General features: G+C 39.0%; 1 protein-coding gene across 4 annotated transcripts in view; it reads left to right on the forward strand.

Moving 5' to 3' along the window:
* Window positions 1-4228: 4228 nt before the first annotated feature.
* Window positions 4229-15487, forward strand: part of SLCO4C1 (solute carrier organic anion transporter family member 4C1) — a 29414-nt gene continuing 18155 nt past the window's right edge. For 3 of the 4 annotated variants that reach the window (XM_005532960.3, XM_088054502.1, XM_014261489.2), the window contains exons 1-3: window positions 4230-4508; window positions 9380-9643; window positions 13470-13664. In XM_005532960.3, the coding sequence (XP_005533017.2) occupies window positions 4268-4508; window positions 9380-9643; window positions 13470-13664 (700 nt within the window). In that variant the 5' untranslated portion in view covers window positions 4230-4267. Of the gene's footprint in view, window positions 4509-9379; window positions 9644-13469; window positions 13665-15487 lie in introns of all 4 variants that reach the window. The other variant, XM_088054501.1, reaches the window with a different exon arrangement.

A 15487-nucleotide genomic window follows, 5' to 3' on the forward strand; every position in this document is an offset into this window, starting at 1 on the left:
TCCAGTTCAAGTGAATGCCCCTAAAGGAGATTCTCAAGTTTTCCCTGAGTCCGCCCCTGCCCCTCAGAATGATCTCCAAGAGACACAAGATGGTGGAAGCCACATGGCTCGGCCCCCACCTTGTGCTTCTTCTTCCCAGAATCCCTTTCACCCTGTTCCTTCCAACCCCTTTGTATCCCCTGACCCCACCCCCACCTATGTTCCTCCTTCTCCTCCCCTCTCCCCAAACTCCATCCCTTCCCCGGGTAACCCCCCTTCCTTTCCAGGGGCTCTGCCTCCCATTCCCATGGCATCAGCTGTTCTCATGATCTCACCTGTGAACAGCAACTCCCATTCCAATTGCTGTCCCACCCCTGTTCCCTCCTCCTTATCTGGCAGCTCTCATCCTCTTCCAGCTTCAAGTTCCCGTGATGGCATGGGAATTGGAAGCCATGAGACTAAAAAACAGAACCTGGAACAGGAGATCATCCCCTTCACTGCACCTGTTACTTATACCTGAGCAAGAGGAACCCCTAGGTGGCAATCTTTTGATTATCAGCATAAAAAGGAGCTTTGCAAGGCTCAGAAGGAGTTTGGGAGAAAAAGTGAATATTTTAAAGGTCTTTTAAAAGCCACCTTTTCCTCAAACACACTAGTTCCTGAGGATATCAGGGATTTGTTTGCATGTCTCCTAACCCAAACAGAATATCTGTTGTGGGAGAGGACATGGAAGAGATTATTACGGGAACTCCTTCCTGAGCTCTTGCAAAGCCCTGACTGTACCATTGATGCAGATAACAACTTGTTGAGGGTTAGGTGTTCTTTTTTTTTTGTTTTGTCCTTCAGGCCTGCCCGGGGAATTTTTACCCATTATGTGCTGGGACAACCTAACTACCGGTGCTTAGGGGTGCTCACAACGGACAAAGAGTGGCCGGGCCCAGGGAGGGGGGGGAAGGGGGCAGAAAAGGAGGGTGGGGACAGTTTTTAGCTGGCTTTTCTTCGGCTTCGGGGAAGGACGTTCGTGTGCTGGGGCGCGGAGCTGCTGCGGTGGAGAGAAGGGAATTTCGCCATCACCCAGACGGAGCTGCTGCTTCTTCTCCTCCCCTCTTTGCTGGTGGCCTCGCACCCCCTGTCCTGCCGGGACGTGTGGCAGCCACCGCCGCAGAGCTGCTGATACACCTCATCCACCGGCCCAGGATCTCAGCTCATCCCTGCTGTTTCCAGCCGACTGTTCCTCGGAGCCCTGCAGGAGCACCGGGACTGACTGCCCGAGGGGTTTGTGAAAAACAAAACCTCTCCTCCATCCCATTCTTAAAAACGTGATTCACTTAATAAATTATAAAAAGAATTTAATATAAATAAAAGACAATTAGGAGACAAAAGAAATAAAGCAAAGGGTTAAAACGGCCGGGTGCCCTGGCGCCTTGCCAGGAACACACCTGGTATCCCAGGGATCCCCTTTTTATCCCATCCTTGCTGTGAGGGGTTAATGCATATTCAAGCATGTCCCCTCCCTGGTTCCGCCTTCTTGGATCATGCTCTTTACAGTTTTATTTTCTGCTGGTCAGCATATATTTTTTGCTGGTCATCATTATTCTTGCTGGTCAGCATTATTCTGGAGTTTGGTTTCCTTTCTTTTTGCAAATGGTCAGGGCAGATAACAGTCCGGGGCCATCATCCTTCCCCTGAGGACAGATGGGTTTCATATCTTCCGCTGATAACAGTTTGGCCTCTATTGTTCTCTTGATAAGAGTTTGGGCCCCACTGTCCTTGCCCTCTGGGGTTTCCTTGCCTTGTACCTAGGAAATTCTTTTAAGCTTAAGACTTGTTAGCAAGAAAAAAAGTACATACATAGCTAAAAAGTATTTAACATATAATATTCATCTGCGAAAGCCAATATCACAATACAAATTTATAACAAGATTCAACAAGCTTGTTTCATCCACCTCTTTGTAGAAAACAAACTTGGCTGTAATATTTCTGCACATTTTATTGTTCAAAAGTGATTTCATTGGAAGCTGAGGATACAAGTGGTACACCACACAGAGTAACATAGAAAAGAACTTTAGCTGGTATCTCTGCAATATGTACATAAACTGTTGGTCATATTTGTCCTTTTGATGAGCATCTTTGGTCTAAGCAAATAGCTCACCAAATTCACCTCACAGTCTTTTACTATTTTTTATCTGAGCACTCTAGATACTCTCCTAAAAACCACTTATATTCTGCCACTTTCAGGTAGGTTTTGTATCTGGTCTTAAATGCCGTGAACTTAAACTTCTATAATGGCTTTAAATACCGTCTCAGAGTAAAGCAGTTTATAAAAGCTGGTTAAATCTGCTGCATTTCTCAATAAATTGCTTTTGTGGGCATAACCAGCACAAAAATACACAGTTTATTCTCTCTCTCTTCCTGTCCCTGTAGCATTCTCCTAAAATCTGTGCTCGACTAGCACACTATGAATTCTCAAAGGTTCAATCCAATTTCATTTCCTTGATTATTCAGTTCCCTATTTAATTTCCAGATTACACTACAATGGACACCACAATGCTACCCTCCTCCCCAGTTTTCTTAAAAATGTTTTTGGCTTCATCTGAACACACCTTTTTTCATACCAAGCTCCACTAGCTTCTCTTTTTGCCTTCTGTTCCTTCCTGTGGTGATAAAACCAGAGTAGAGACAGCTAGATGAAGATAACAACAAACCTAGCTGATCTGGCAGATCAAGGGGGGTTTTTATGTCTTATTAGCAGTATAATAATTTAGCAATTTCATGGGTTACTCTTACTATACAAGCATGTAGACACTAGCAAAGATCAGGATGTTATTTCAAATGGCATGTCCTACCTTACCATAATTAGGAGGATATAAAAGAAAACCAAACAAATGGAAACACAAAAATAAGTCTTTACTATATATTCTTCCTTCAAACAGACTGTGCCAGGTGCTTTATGCATATTCTTAGACGTCTAGTGAAGCTATTAACTGGGATATATCTTGATAGCCACTCGAGGAAACAACATTCTGGATTACAGCCTGAAATTATGATTAATTTCAGGGCTTGGGATCATCAGTGACCAGAGGAATGTTTCACTGGGAAGTAGCTTTCTGCACTCCTGTGGGCTTGGGAAGGTCACTTCTGGCTGTGGGGGTGGGACAGCACCTTAAAGGGACTCTGATGTGGCCGAGGAGGAGGGTGGAGAAGACCCAGGGAAGTCCATGGCCCTCCAGCTCTAGCCACTAAACACTGTCCCTGCAAAATGCCACAGAAGCAGCAATAACAGCTGATTTTCCATTTTCAGCTTTACCTATTTGAATAAAATAGAAACATGTTCTCTTCTCTAACTTACTTGTTTTCATTTTACAGAAGAATGTCTCCTTTTCGTTTCTGTGTTGTATGAATACTGGAAAATGTGTGCTTTTTTTCCTAAAAATAGATGGCTGGGAATTCAAGATGATGCCCTGGCTTTCACTGTGAAACAAAAGTCACTGCTGATGTCTCCAGTTTCAATCCTCTTTCTCTTGACTTTAAAATGTCTTGAATTCTTTAAAGGGGAATGACTTTTCAGGACTAACTTGTACTGGCCAGAGATGAACACCAGTAGTGACAGCTCTCAGTCTGGATCCCTAGACTCTCTCCTAATTATTCTTGTGCAGATGAGTCAAATGATTCATACTAAATGCAAACAGACTTTCTTATGCCCTTCACAAATTCTCATGATTGATGTCTGCAACTGAGTCAATGTGTTTAATGACTGGGAACTCTGGCATGTGGAAACTTTCTGAGGTACAGGAACAGAAAAAATTTCAGAAGCATAGCATCTGCAAACGGCAAGAGTTTTGTTGTGGGCAGATCATGTTGCCTAAAGTGGGAAAGTACTATAGCTGGTACATTTTGCAACTTTTCCCTTTTTTGCAACACTGACACAGAACAGTTTAATCTTTTGGGGTTTTTTTCTGTTTCTTGAAATAAACGTTCTTGATGACTTTTCTCAAGTACGTGATGTATTAGTATTTATTAGTATTAGTATTATGTCTTTTTTCCCTCAGAAAGAGTGTTGGAGATTATGGACATGAATCGCTAAACGCCATCGATGCCGGCGGCCGCAGGGCGGGAGTGTCCGTGTGGGGCCGGCCGCGGGCAGAGCGGGACGTAGAGGGGCGGGCTCGGGCCCGGCGGGGGAAGCACTGCCACCTGCCCGGCGGGGCTGGGCCGCCCTCGGGCTATTTAGCGGAGCGTTGGGCGCGGGTGCCTCTCGTAGCCGCGGCTGGCAACGGCCTCGGGCGCCATGAAAGGTAGCGGCGGCGGCATCGAGAACCCGGCGTTCGAGACACCTAGCTCCGCCCTCGGCCGGCGGTGCTTTGCGGGCCCCATCGGTGCAGGGGCGGATACCGCGGCCCCCGCCGGGCCCTGCCCTGGCTCCGAGGAGGGGCCCTGCGGGTGGGGCCCCTGCACTCCCAGAGCTCTGCAGTTCTGCAACAATCCGAAGGGGTACTTGGCTGCTTACAGCCTATTGGCCATCTTCCAAGGTAACCTATCCCTTCTGGTCGGGGCACACGCCGTTCCCCATCCCGAGGCTGGGGGGAACCGGGCGGGGGCCTGGGCCGGGGAAGGAGTGATGATGTTTTGGGGTGTGGGTAAGGAGAGACAGGGGTCCTCTAGTGCCGCTGCTGAGCGGTGACGGTAATGGTTTCACTAGGGGAAGGAAGTACACTTGTGCTCGGGATGGGGAAGTTGCACAGTATTTATTACTCTTTGTACTTCACTCTGCTTCTGCTTTCTTCTTTTCCCACATACTTTGTTGACCACTGCTTCATCCAAGCTCCTGCCAGCCCTTTGTTTCATCCACTTGTCAATGCTGCATCCCCACTGACCGCAGGGAAATAGTGCTTCATGTGCACACGCAGACAGAGAATTAAAAGCCAGGGATTAAAACAATGATATAAATATAAAATTGTAGTACCCCACTTTCTTACCTGCTTGCTAATTGAAACACTATCCTAGCCTGGTTGGGTGGGACTTCGGGTAAATTTGAGATCAGCAGAAATATGTGATTTTGCTCTGTGAATCCCAGGGCAGTCATCTTCCTAAACCTTAACTAATGATTTAAATTGACCTTGGGAGTAACCTGAAGTTTAGCTTGGCATAAATTCCTATTGTTCAGCTTCAGAGATTCTTGTCTGTATTTTTGGTTTTCCTTAATGATTAGTTAGGGCCTTAGCAAGCCTTAGATTTAGAAAGTAGAAATGTTGACTGAGGGGAGGAGAAGAATTACTGTAAAAAATATGAAAAATTGAAGTTCGTGAAACTTAAATACTTGTCTGCCAAGAGGAGCATTGGGACTGTATTCATAACCTTTCAACTTTATTTGACTAGCTAGAAAAGAAAAGGGTGTTTCCTGAACAATTTGCTTTAAAGCTCCTTGTTACTCATAAAGGAATTTCTATGAAGAGGTGGAGGGGAATGTTGGATATTTGGTGTTAGAGGAGAGAGCAGCCTACACCAAAGAAATGCAGGGTGTGGATGGCTCCATTCCACCTGACAGCATACTGAGGCAACTGGAATGGTATGAGGAGAGAAGAATTGGAGACTTTGCTCAAAACCTAGAAGTATTTTAATGCTACTGGTGATGCTTGGAGAGTCCTTTCATGAACTAGTGTCTTAGCAAGTATTTCTGTGAACTTTTTCTGATTTTAGCCCCTTCAAATTCTGATCTTGTCTTAGCATATAGATTTAGTGTTAGAAAATATGTGTTTGGAAAGTTTTGGGATAAGCCTGTTGTTTCGTGCTTGAATTTGAAAGGTTGTGCTACAATCGGTACAATGACCCTACAGCTGGTAGGATCAGAAGATGATTACTGTTGCAGTTGTCCTGCCAAATTTGTTGTCTCTATAAATAAAAAAGAAGAGGGGTGTGTCTGTGGAAGAACTTCTTACATCATAGGTTTCAATAGCTGAGTAGTAGAAGACTTTTAGAATACATATATAATTTTTTTGAGTGGCGTAAGAACATGGATAGGCAATTAAAAGTGCCCTGAATAGGACACTGAAAAGATTGTTAAACTAAGCAGTGTCTTGACTATTTATAACATGTCTCAATTTCTTCAAATCAGTCCTTCTGTTCTAATCTGATTATTGAGCTGAAGAAAAAGCTCAGCATACTTTAAAATCTTGGTTGTAGTCTGGATAGGTTCCCAATCATAAAAAAACAACTTGTATCATAACAATCTTTGTCCCCTTTGGAGATTATGGGTGTTGCTTGTGCCACTCATCCAGCTATTGCTTCTGTTACCTAACTGTACACGTATGCTAGGCACCTAATGAATCAAGTTCAGGTTTAGGGCCTTAAAGGAAGGAAACTTATGATGTTTGTTTTGGAAGCTGGTGTAGGCATGGCTATTACAGATCTTGTGATGTTCTTGATATGTTACCTGGATTTTCTGACAAGAACCTTTCCTTTGGTTAGAACATAAGGAAGCTGGGTGCTGAAGACAAGCTCCAATCCTTTTTGAGATGTGGGAAGAACAAGGGTCATCAGCAAGAAATCCAGGCTTGTGTGTGAAACTTTGTGAAAATATTCAGGTCTTGCAGCTTCAGAGTTTAGATAAAGGCACACAAAACAAACTAGGATTTTGAAGTTATGTGACCTAATACTGTCTAGTATTATATAGTCTAGTTTGGGTCTAATAATTTGATTTACCCTCCAAATTACAGAAACCATCACTGAGAAAGATAAAATATATCTATTAAACTTGCCTAATTATTATTAAACTTGCCTAAAAAGATTATTTCTTAGTGCATTGAAGATTAATGAAGAAATCTGTAACATACTTTTGATGAATGTAAGTTGTTATACTAGACTTTTTAAATGAGTGAGCATAGTGGATGATTATCTGCAGTGACCTGGTATGTTGTGAATCTAACTGAAAGTATGTAGTTGTCAGTATATTTTCTAGCTGCTCTTGAAAACAGATTGTTATCACTAGCACCTGATATGCTGTATTGCATTTTCTCAGAAGACTTCAGGTGGAACATAACTCTAATTTCTGTCCCTTTCTGTTTCAAGTACATGTGAAAGCTGTATTTCCTGAATACAAAACACTTCTTGCCCTAGAATGTTTTTACATGACTAATACCTGCATTCTGTATGGCACTTAGAGTTGCCTAAATGTATGATTGCATCTAGTAATGCAGTAACTTAATATGCTGTAGTTCACAGCTGTGGTGGAAAACAAGGTAGAAGTTATCTCACTATTTTTAGTATAAGAAGGACTGTTTATTTATCATGTCATTAATAATTTTTAGTAGATAAAACACCAGAACCACAGTTTAAGACTGATCCAGTCTAATCTACCTAAAATCTTTGAGTATCACTAATATTTTAAAGGCTGATTAGAGCTGGTATTTTTACCAAGGCCTTTTTAATTGTTATTCTTGTGTGCCTGTTATTACAGCCACCATTCTTACAACAACTGCAAAATGTGTATTTTTATTGAATGGATGAAGAAAAAAAATACTCTTGTGTTTTGTGATATGAAATAAAGTTGGTTTATAATTAATCTGGATTTTACGCACCAGTACACACTGTGCCCAAATCTCTAACAGATGTGGCAGCATAACAAGGTTTTGGTTGAGAGTAGTTAAAAACTAATTTCTATACTACAATTTTAAGTGTTGGGATGTCCTTGTAGAATTTGTTTTTCAGATCAAGTTAGTATCAGTCAGGTTCTGTCTTTCTTGAAGAGACTAGTGATTAATCTCTTGATGATGTAATTGGAAAAGTTATGTTGCCATTCATCACATCTATATTTTTACCGATGAAGTCTAATAATCCAGTATAATTAACTGGAAGGTTTTATGGCTTTTAATATGCAAACTAGAGGTAGTGACTTAAACTACAGGTAAAAGGCAATGCCTTCTAGCTCTGTAATCCACTTGCTGTGTAGCACACCTTCATACAAGTGTTTTAAAACCTTAGAAAATGTTTGAGGTTCTGGCAGATGGGAAAAACTTGTTTGTTCATTCCTTTGTGCTAGTATTGTTCTTTGGTTAATGCTTCTTAAGAGGAAAATAAAATTGCTGAATGTGTAACTAATGACACTGGAAGGACACCTGAATACTTGTGTCAATCCCATATGAATTTAAGTGTGATGGCTAAACTGACAGGTGAAACTGCCAGCCTTAATAAAGAGGGTGTAGCAGGGTTTTGGAGCTAATATTGTGCCAAGAGTCACTTCCATATAGAAAGCTGAAGTTTGGCCATGAGAAAACAACTGGTTTATTTGGAGTAATTTTTTTAGTACGTTTGAGTGCTCTAAGGAGATGCTGAGGTTTGGCTCAAGTAGTTGTACTTATGGATGGTCTAATGCTTGTTGAAAATTAACTTAAACACATTTCTGTCACTAGTCTTGTGTTCTCTTCTTAGAATGATGGTATAAAATCATGTTTCAATTTTAGACTAAGAGTAACTGTAGGGCCTGTGTCAGGTGAGATCATCAGTCATCTCTAAGGTTACAGAACTCAAACATATTTGTATATCTAAGACTTTACAAATTTGTTTTGTTTTTTTTTTTCGGGTATATATTTTATTATGGGTACAATGTAATTAGGGTATGATAAAGCTATCTGATAATGTTATAATTACAGCTATTTATCTTTATCTATCTATGTGAAGCAGGGTAGAAGACTCAAGTTAGCCTACAAACAATGCATTTGAAAAAATAGACAGTGTTTAAGCATTCACTGGCAATTGTAGCTTAGCTGTACTTAGAGTTAATTTTTTGCAGTTCATCTGTGCTTCAGTAGGGCAGCTTGTGCAGTGACTTTTTTCCATGTTGCTTGATACTTTTGCTTCAGGGAAGTTACAGATGCAAGGGGTAAACCTTTTTCGCTCAGTTGAAGTAAATCACCTCAGTTGCTTTGAAACAGTTGCATAGAATTTTTAAATAGCTTTACACTTTTTTATATTATACAGGGTGCATGTTCATTCAAAAGCCTTTTTCTGTCTTTCCATTGTGGTAGCAAGGAGTTGGTTGTTTGCAATAATTTGAAAACAATGTCCTAAACTTGCTCCAGTCATAGCATATATTCTAATGCAAGTTATAACCTTGACTAAATTGCCTTTAATTTTTAAAGTATCCTATGATACCATAATGCATTCTGTTTGAAATCTATGCTTCAGACAAATACATAGGTCCTGTGCAATTTGGCTAATTAAGCTGGCACTGTATTGATCTACTATGTACCTGCATTTTACAGCTAATAAATACCTTATAAAGGAGCCTTGTATAAATATATATTAATTTTAACCTTTCCTTCACACAAGGGTAAGATCACCTCTGCAACTCTATTGAAATAAAGTATCTTTGACTAATTATCTCCTTTTTTTTTTATTTTTGTAGGTATTGTGGTAAATGGCCTGATTAACATTAGTATTTCAACAATTGAGAAGCGTTATGAGTTGAACAGTTCCCTCACTGGCTTAATCTCTTCAAGCTATGACATTGCTTTTTGTGTATTGTCACTGTTTGTATCTTACTTTGGAGAAAGAGGGCACAAACCAAGATGGCTTGCTTTCTCAGCATTTATGCTAGGATTGGGCTCACTTGTTTTTTCCTTACCACACTTCAGTAGTGGAAAATACCAATATGGAGGTAAAATTGAAGGTAAGCTTATGGTTATTTTGAAAATTACTCTAAAAAATTAAAATCTCTGTATCAGCTTGGTGCAATTCCTTATTTGGTACAACATAGTTAATCTCTGTCAATGTCCTAAAATGGATGCTATCTGTAACTGAAAATTGATTCTTTGAAATCCGTAATTTCAGGAGCTGCCTCTCTGCGCAGCAAACTTTATTTTCCCAGAAGCAATCTGAGTGTCAATATCAGTTCTTGCTCTTAAGCAATATCTGAATAAAATGCTATTTTTTTCTCGCTTTGCTGAATGCAATTAAAATTCACATTAAAGAAAAAATTATCTGGCATCTCTTTGTGAATAGGAGTTAAGTTAGGTCAGCAATGTAGGAGAAGTGTTAAAGCTGTTATGCTTACAGTCTTGCCTGAAAGGTGACTACTTCTTGCATTTCTTTGTGGTTTTGAACTATTAAAGGTATGTTGATGAATTCATTAACAAGTTTCTCTGTTATTTTAAAATATGTTTTAACTTGTGGATTTATTTGAAATAAAGAGGAAACAAGCAGTACTGAAATGTACTGAACAAAGAAGTACTTCAATCATGGGTGTAGCTGTCTCAGTTCTTAAACTTTTCTCACAAAACAAGACTTAGTACCGTGTGATTAATGCCAACAATTTGTATTCCAATTTAGTGTCTCACCTATAATACAGAAATGTTCAGATATATTTAAAGCAGGATGATGTAATCTTTCAGGATTCTCTTGTTATTGCAGTCTTTAATCAAAACTATGCGTTCAATGACTAAGCATATTAGAACGCTCACTAAATAAAAATCATTAGCTATTAAGCAACATGATGAAAGTTTGTTCATTCTCAAATTACTTTCCTTAGTAGTAATCATCTTGTCCACTTTAACAAGCTGTCTAGATGTTAGTTTGAAAAGTTGGGCAAGATATATTTTCCTGTCTAATATATGAGGATGTGAAATGGAAATTAACTGAACTCTTAACTGAATGAGGTCAGAAGAAAACATCTTTGGTCTTTTTGGGGACTATGAGCAGATTAGTTTGTTAGCTTTTGGGAGAGGAACAGCAGGTTACTTGCTCCTGGCTCAGTTACAGTCCCATTTCCCTACAATGACATCTCTACTTCACTGTGATGAAAGGGAAGCTGAATTTAATACATAAAATTTTAAATCTGATTTTGTTTTTTTTTCATTTGGAACAAGATAATGACAGTGTGGGAGAGCAGATGACCAACTATTGCAACTGATCTTTCCCCTTTCAAACAATTTTTGTTGAAATCCCAAAGAACACGTTACTGTTTTGGCCAATATCCATCATTGGAGATGGCTGTAGATATTGATACCTTTATTAGGGACATGTTCTATATGTACTTCTGAAATATTAAAGCAGTGGAGAATTTTTGAATCGGAATGTGGTGTCTTCACCATAGCACTGTCAGCTGACAGCTTGCCTGCTGTTTTGACTGTTGTGATGCAGGTACCTATGCTGTGCCTGTGGTGAGCACATTTCAGATGTTAAGCTGACTTAAACAAAACACTGTCAAAGATAAATAACTAAGAGTGCAGGGGACGTCTGCACCGTGGCAGTCAACATAAATCTTCAGGTGCAGTGCAACAGCATCTTGAGTTAAGAGCACAGGATTATGGGATGTCTAGTTTAGCTCTGAGGTTGATGAAACATTTTAACTATATAATAAATTGCAGAATTTAATAGCACCACACTCCAACAGCCTTCCTTTTCAATTATTTGTATGAGTCACTTATAGGGATCTTAATTTTTTATTGAGCTTGAATTTGATGTTTTAAGTGGTATTAAAATCTACCACTTATTTCTGAACAGGTCTTGTTACTAGTTGGTTACTTGATTATTATATTATAATCTTGTCAATTATATGTCAATTATATGCCAATACAGTGAGTTTTACATGCAGGATAATATTTAATGTGGCTGCCATATTAATTTATAAGTCTAGTCTGAAATACAAAATACACCTAGCCTCCAGCATAATTCTTACATACTTCCTGGAACTTACTGCTTTATCTTGAGATAATAATTTACTTTTATTCTGAGTATACACATATCCTATTCTACAAATCTATTTGATCATTTATTTCTCATAATACCACTTCTTAGAACAAGTTCAATCCATTTCATATTGAAAGACTGGCTAATCAATGGTCTGCCCATTATTGTTTTTTTTGGGATTTTGTGGGGTTTTTTGTTTGTTTATTTGTTTTTTAAAGCCACTGTTAAATGTGTTTTCTATTCTCCAGAAAGGTTTTAGACTCAAATTTATAAGACAGGTGTGGCCCGCTGTTTGTTCAGGTAACTTTCCAGGTTGCAGGTGCTGCCGATGCCTCAGCTGGCTCTGGTATGTGTGGTCAGGGGCGTCCCCTGCTGGTGCGTCCCTAACGGAACCGACATAATTTGATTCCTCAGGCTGCACAAAGGACTGTGAGAGCTGCAAATATAAACAGTGTACCTTTGAACTTCAGTCTCAGATTTTATTTTAAAAATTTAAAGTGTTTCTATATGTCTGTGACAGCAAATGTGAATCGTAGTTTCTCACCTGACGCAAGGAAAATAACTTCATTGTGACAACAGTCAAATATTGGAACAGATTATCCAGGATACTTCCTAAATTGAAAGGAAGGAAAACTTTAAAAACTCTTCCTTTGAAGGAATGTTTTCTTATCCCACATGTTGGCCTGTTTCTGTGCAATGGCACTGTAATACCAATTGTGTGCTACAGGAAGTACTAATTAAGATAAATTTTCCTTAAATACCTGGTGTGTGTCCAGCACTTCCTTACACTTTGTTTTCTGAGCCCATAGTTTGAATTGATCTTGTCCCTTATGCATAAGTAAAAAGTGTTCTCAGATGTAAAAAGGCCTAAGGAAAATAAAGGCTGTAATAATTTTGTAGTGAAATAGTGTGAATTAATCGGTATACTTATCTGATCTGGAGGACATTTTCATGTTCAGTGGGGCTCATTACTTACCAAACTGATGAGTTTATCCTCCTTCTTAGGGTTTTATGCTTTTATATGGAGAAACATGGAAATAATTCTCCTACATCTAGTCTCTTGGTATTCTGCTACCAAAAGTACAATGATAGCAAGAGAAAGAAGACAACACAGTACTCCCTGTTTTCCGTTCCTCTTTTCTCTTCCCTCTTTGTGTGTGCACAATACAGAGGCTTTTCATTAACTTTCCTTCCAGAGATGTGGCAGTGTGTGTTCTAGGAGAGATAGTGGTATAGGTTTTTAAGGTTTTTCCCTTTTTCACAGGCAAACACCTTTCAAAAGAGTGAATGTAAAGGGAGGATAATCTTTGCTAATGACAGACTGCACTTTCTATCAGGCCCAGATTTCCTCAGGTTGTTCAGGCTGCTCTGACACTTGAGTGAAAGTTGTTGGTGCTCCAAAGAATTGTTATAAGGTACAAGAATGCAATGAAGTATCTGTTACATATGAATATTTATAACCTGTGGAATGGCCATTTGACAGGTGGTTGGTTGGTTGGCTTTTTCATACAACTGGTCAATAATACTTTCAACAAGCAACCGCATACTTATAAGGCTGTTTCATTCCTATTGCCTTCCTGGAGCGGAAACAAAAACCAAGCCCTGCTACTATTTCTTTTGGGGGATATGATATCACAGAAGGCTTGGCACTGCCATATTGGATATATTAATAAGTGTAAAAATTAAAATGGGAGCCTGACATAACAGCATTCTTTTGTAGTTTAGCTTTCAGTACAGATTATTTTTCAGATTGGACTGTGATGAGTTGGGTAACAGCATTGTAAAGTCTTGCTGTCTCTGTTTTTCAGACACGTGTCTAACTGCAGAAACCACCTTTGCTAATTCCACTTGCCATGTCAGCACAAGCTCTTCACTTCACAAGTATCTCTATGTCTTTATCCTCGGACAGCTGCTGCTGGGTGTTGGAGGAACTCCTTTATATACTTTGGGGACAGCTTTTATTGATGATAGTGTCCCAAAACACATGTCTTCCCTTTATATAGGTAACTTTAAAGCTGTTTATAGCACAATGTCTGGATAGACCATAGACCAAGTGTTTTTATGAATTCCTGTTAAACAATCATGTAATTATTGCTTATATGCTTAAAGTATTTCTACATCAGTTACTGTGCAATTTAGATATTAGTCTGCTCTAAGTACTGTCACTCTGAAAATTAAACCTTCTGATAGTTTTCATAGTTTTAGTTACTTTCCCATGAAAGTCCTGTAAACATAAGCTGTTCATCACATTCCTTCTAAGAAACATCTTTTGATGGATATTTTGCATGACCAGTGTGCTTGGGAAGGTGGTAACTTAATTATCCAATCCCTGGTCACTGCTGAGAATATATAAATACTGGAGTCAGAGAATAAAGTCACAGGTTTTTGTTCTGACACTGAGAGTGGTTGTGTGAATAATTTTGTGTCCTTTAGCAACAAAGTACCAAGTCTTTTCAATTTTTATTCTGTAGAGTATGCTAAAGCTACTTTGAGCACCCCTTCTGTCACCTTTTCATGTCAATAACTGAAAATTGTTAAATGGTTAATGTAGCTTGTCTGTTAACAGAATAAGTTGTAGCAAAAACTTACTTTTAGTCACAGATGTTGAAAAATACTGTGTATCAGTCAGGTCAGTAGCTAGATTAATAATTTTATTTACTTACCTTTTAATAGCAGGCTGTCCACTCAGTGCATAAATACTGGTGTGCCTCATGTGATCAATTCTCTAACCACATACAAATTTGGCACTTGGCTGTGCTGGAAGTACAGAGATCGCTTCACTGGAGCATTTTAAAACCTAAGGAGTACTAATATTTAACACTGTTTTTTAATCTTTTTCAGTCACCATTCTCTAAGTTATGTGCTATTTTATTGCCAAGTTTATTGCAGTTTAAGTGTGTTTTCTGTGGGTATAAAGATATTTATTTCCTACATCTTATATGTAAGCTGATTAAAAACATCTTACCTATACTTGTAACTTGCAGGAGGAATTCAAAGCATCTTAGATTCCAGGGCTGTTATCAGATGAAATTAATATTTTAATGGGCAAAATTCACATCATTATCTATTTGCATGCAATTTTTGCACAGTTTTTCCAGGCAAGCCATTCCATTTGATGCCAAGAAATAGGATGGTGCACATGATAAATCTTAGATGACAAAGACAAGTTTTGTTTTTGATGTTTCTTTTTTTTTGAGAGAGATAATATTACAATTTTTCCTCCTCCCCTGCCCAATCCCCTGAAACCAGTGAAATAAATACAGCAGAATTAGAGTTGTCTGCATGATTAGGGGAAGAAGTGACCTGAAAACTCAGGAGAATGGTCTCAGTGTTCATACTTAAAAAAAAAAAAAAGCAAATATAATAAACTAATGCATGAGCTGAAGTCAAAAGAGCAGTGTATTCTGCCTAATATAACAAAACTGGAATGTAAATGAGTGGGTAGCTAGGTAAACCTTGATTCTTTTTCTTGCTTCATGCAATGTATTAAGTGTTGAAGTATGTTGTGTTGCTTTACCTTATACAATAAGACTTATGCAATGCAGGAAAAAACCAAACCCCAAAAAAACAACCCACAAAACAAAACGAAAATAAACACAGAATCTACCCCTTAAGCTGTCCATAAAGCTGCTAGTACCTTTTACTGTAAGCCTTCAACGTTTTAGATGCTATTTTCTTTCTCTTCTACACTGGGTGCATTTTCATGAGGAGTAGGACATCTACAATGAAAGCCGCAGAAGTTAAACAATTCCAAATGGTATTTAAATTGAGTGTGTGGGGAAAAAAATAGGTGCTTTCTAAACTCAGTCTGAAGTTCTGGAGGATG

The sequence above is a fragment of the Pseudopodoces humilis genome, chromosome 4 (genome assembly GCF_049639895.1).
Source record: "Pseudopodoces humilis isolate 2021_Gansu_Grassland_sample_001 chromosome 4, ASM4963989v1, whole genome shotgun sequence".
Taxonomy (NCBI): domain Eukaryota; kingdom Metazoa; phylum Chordata; class Aves; order Passeriformes; family Paridae; genus Pseudopodoces; species Pseudopodoces humilis.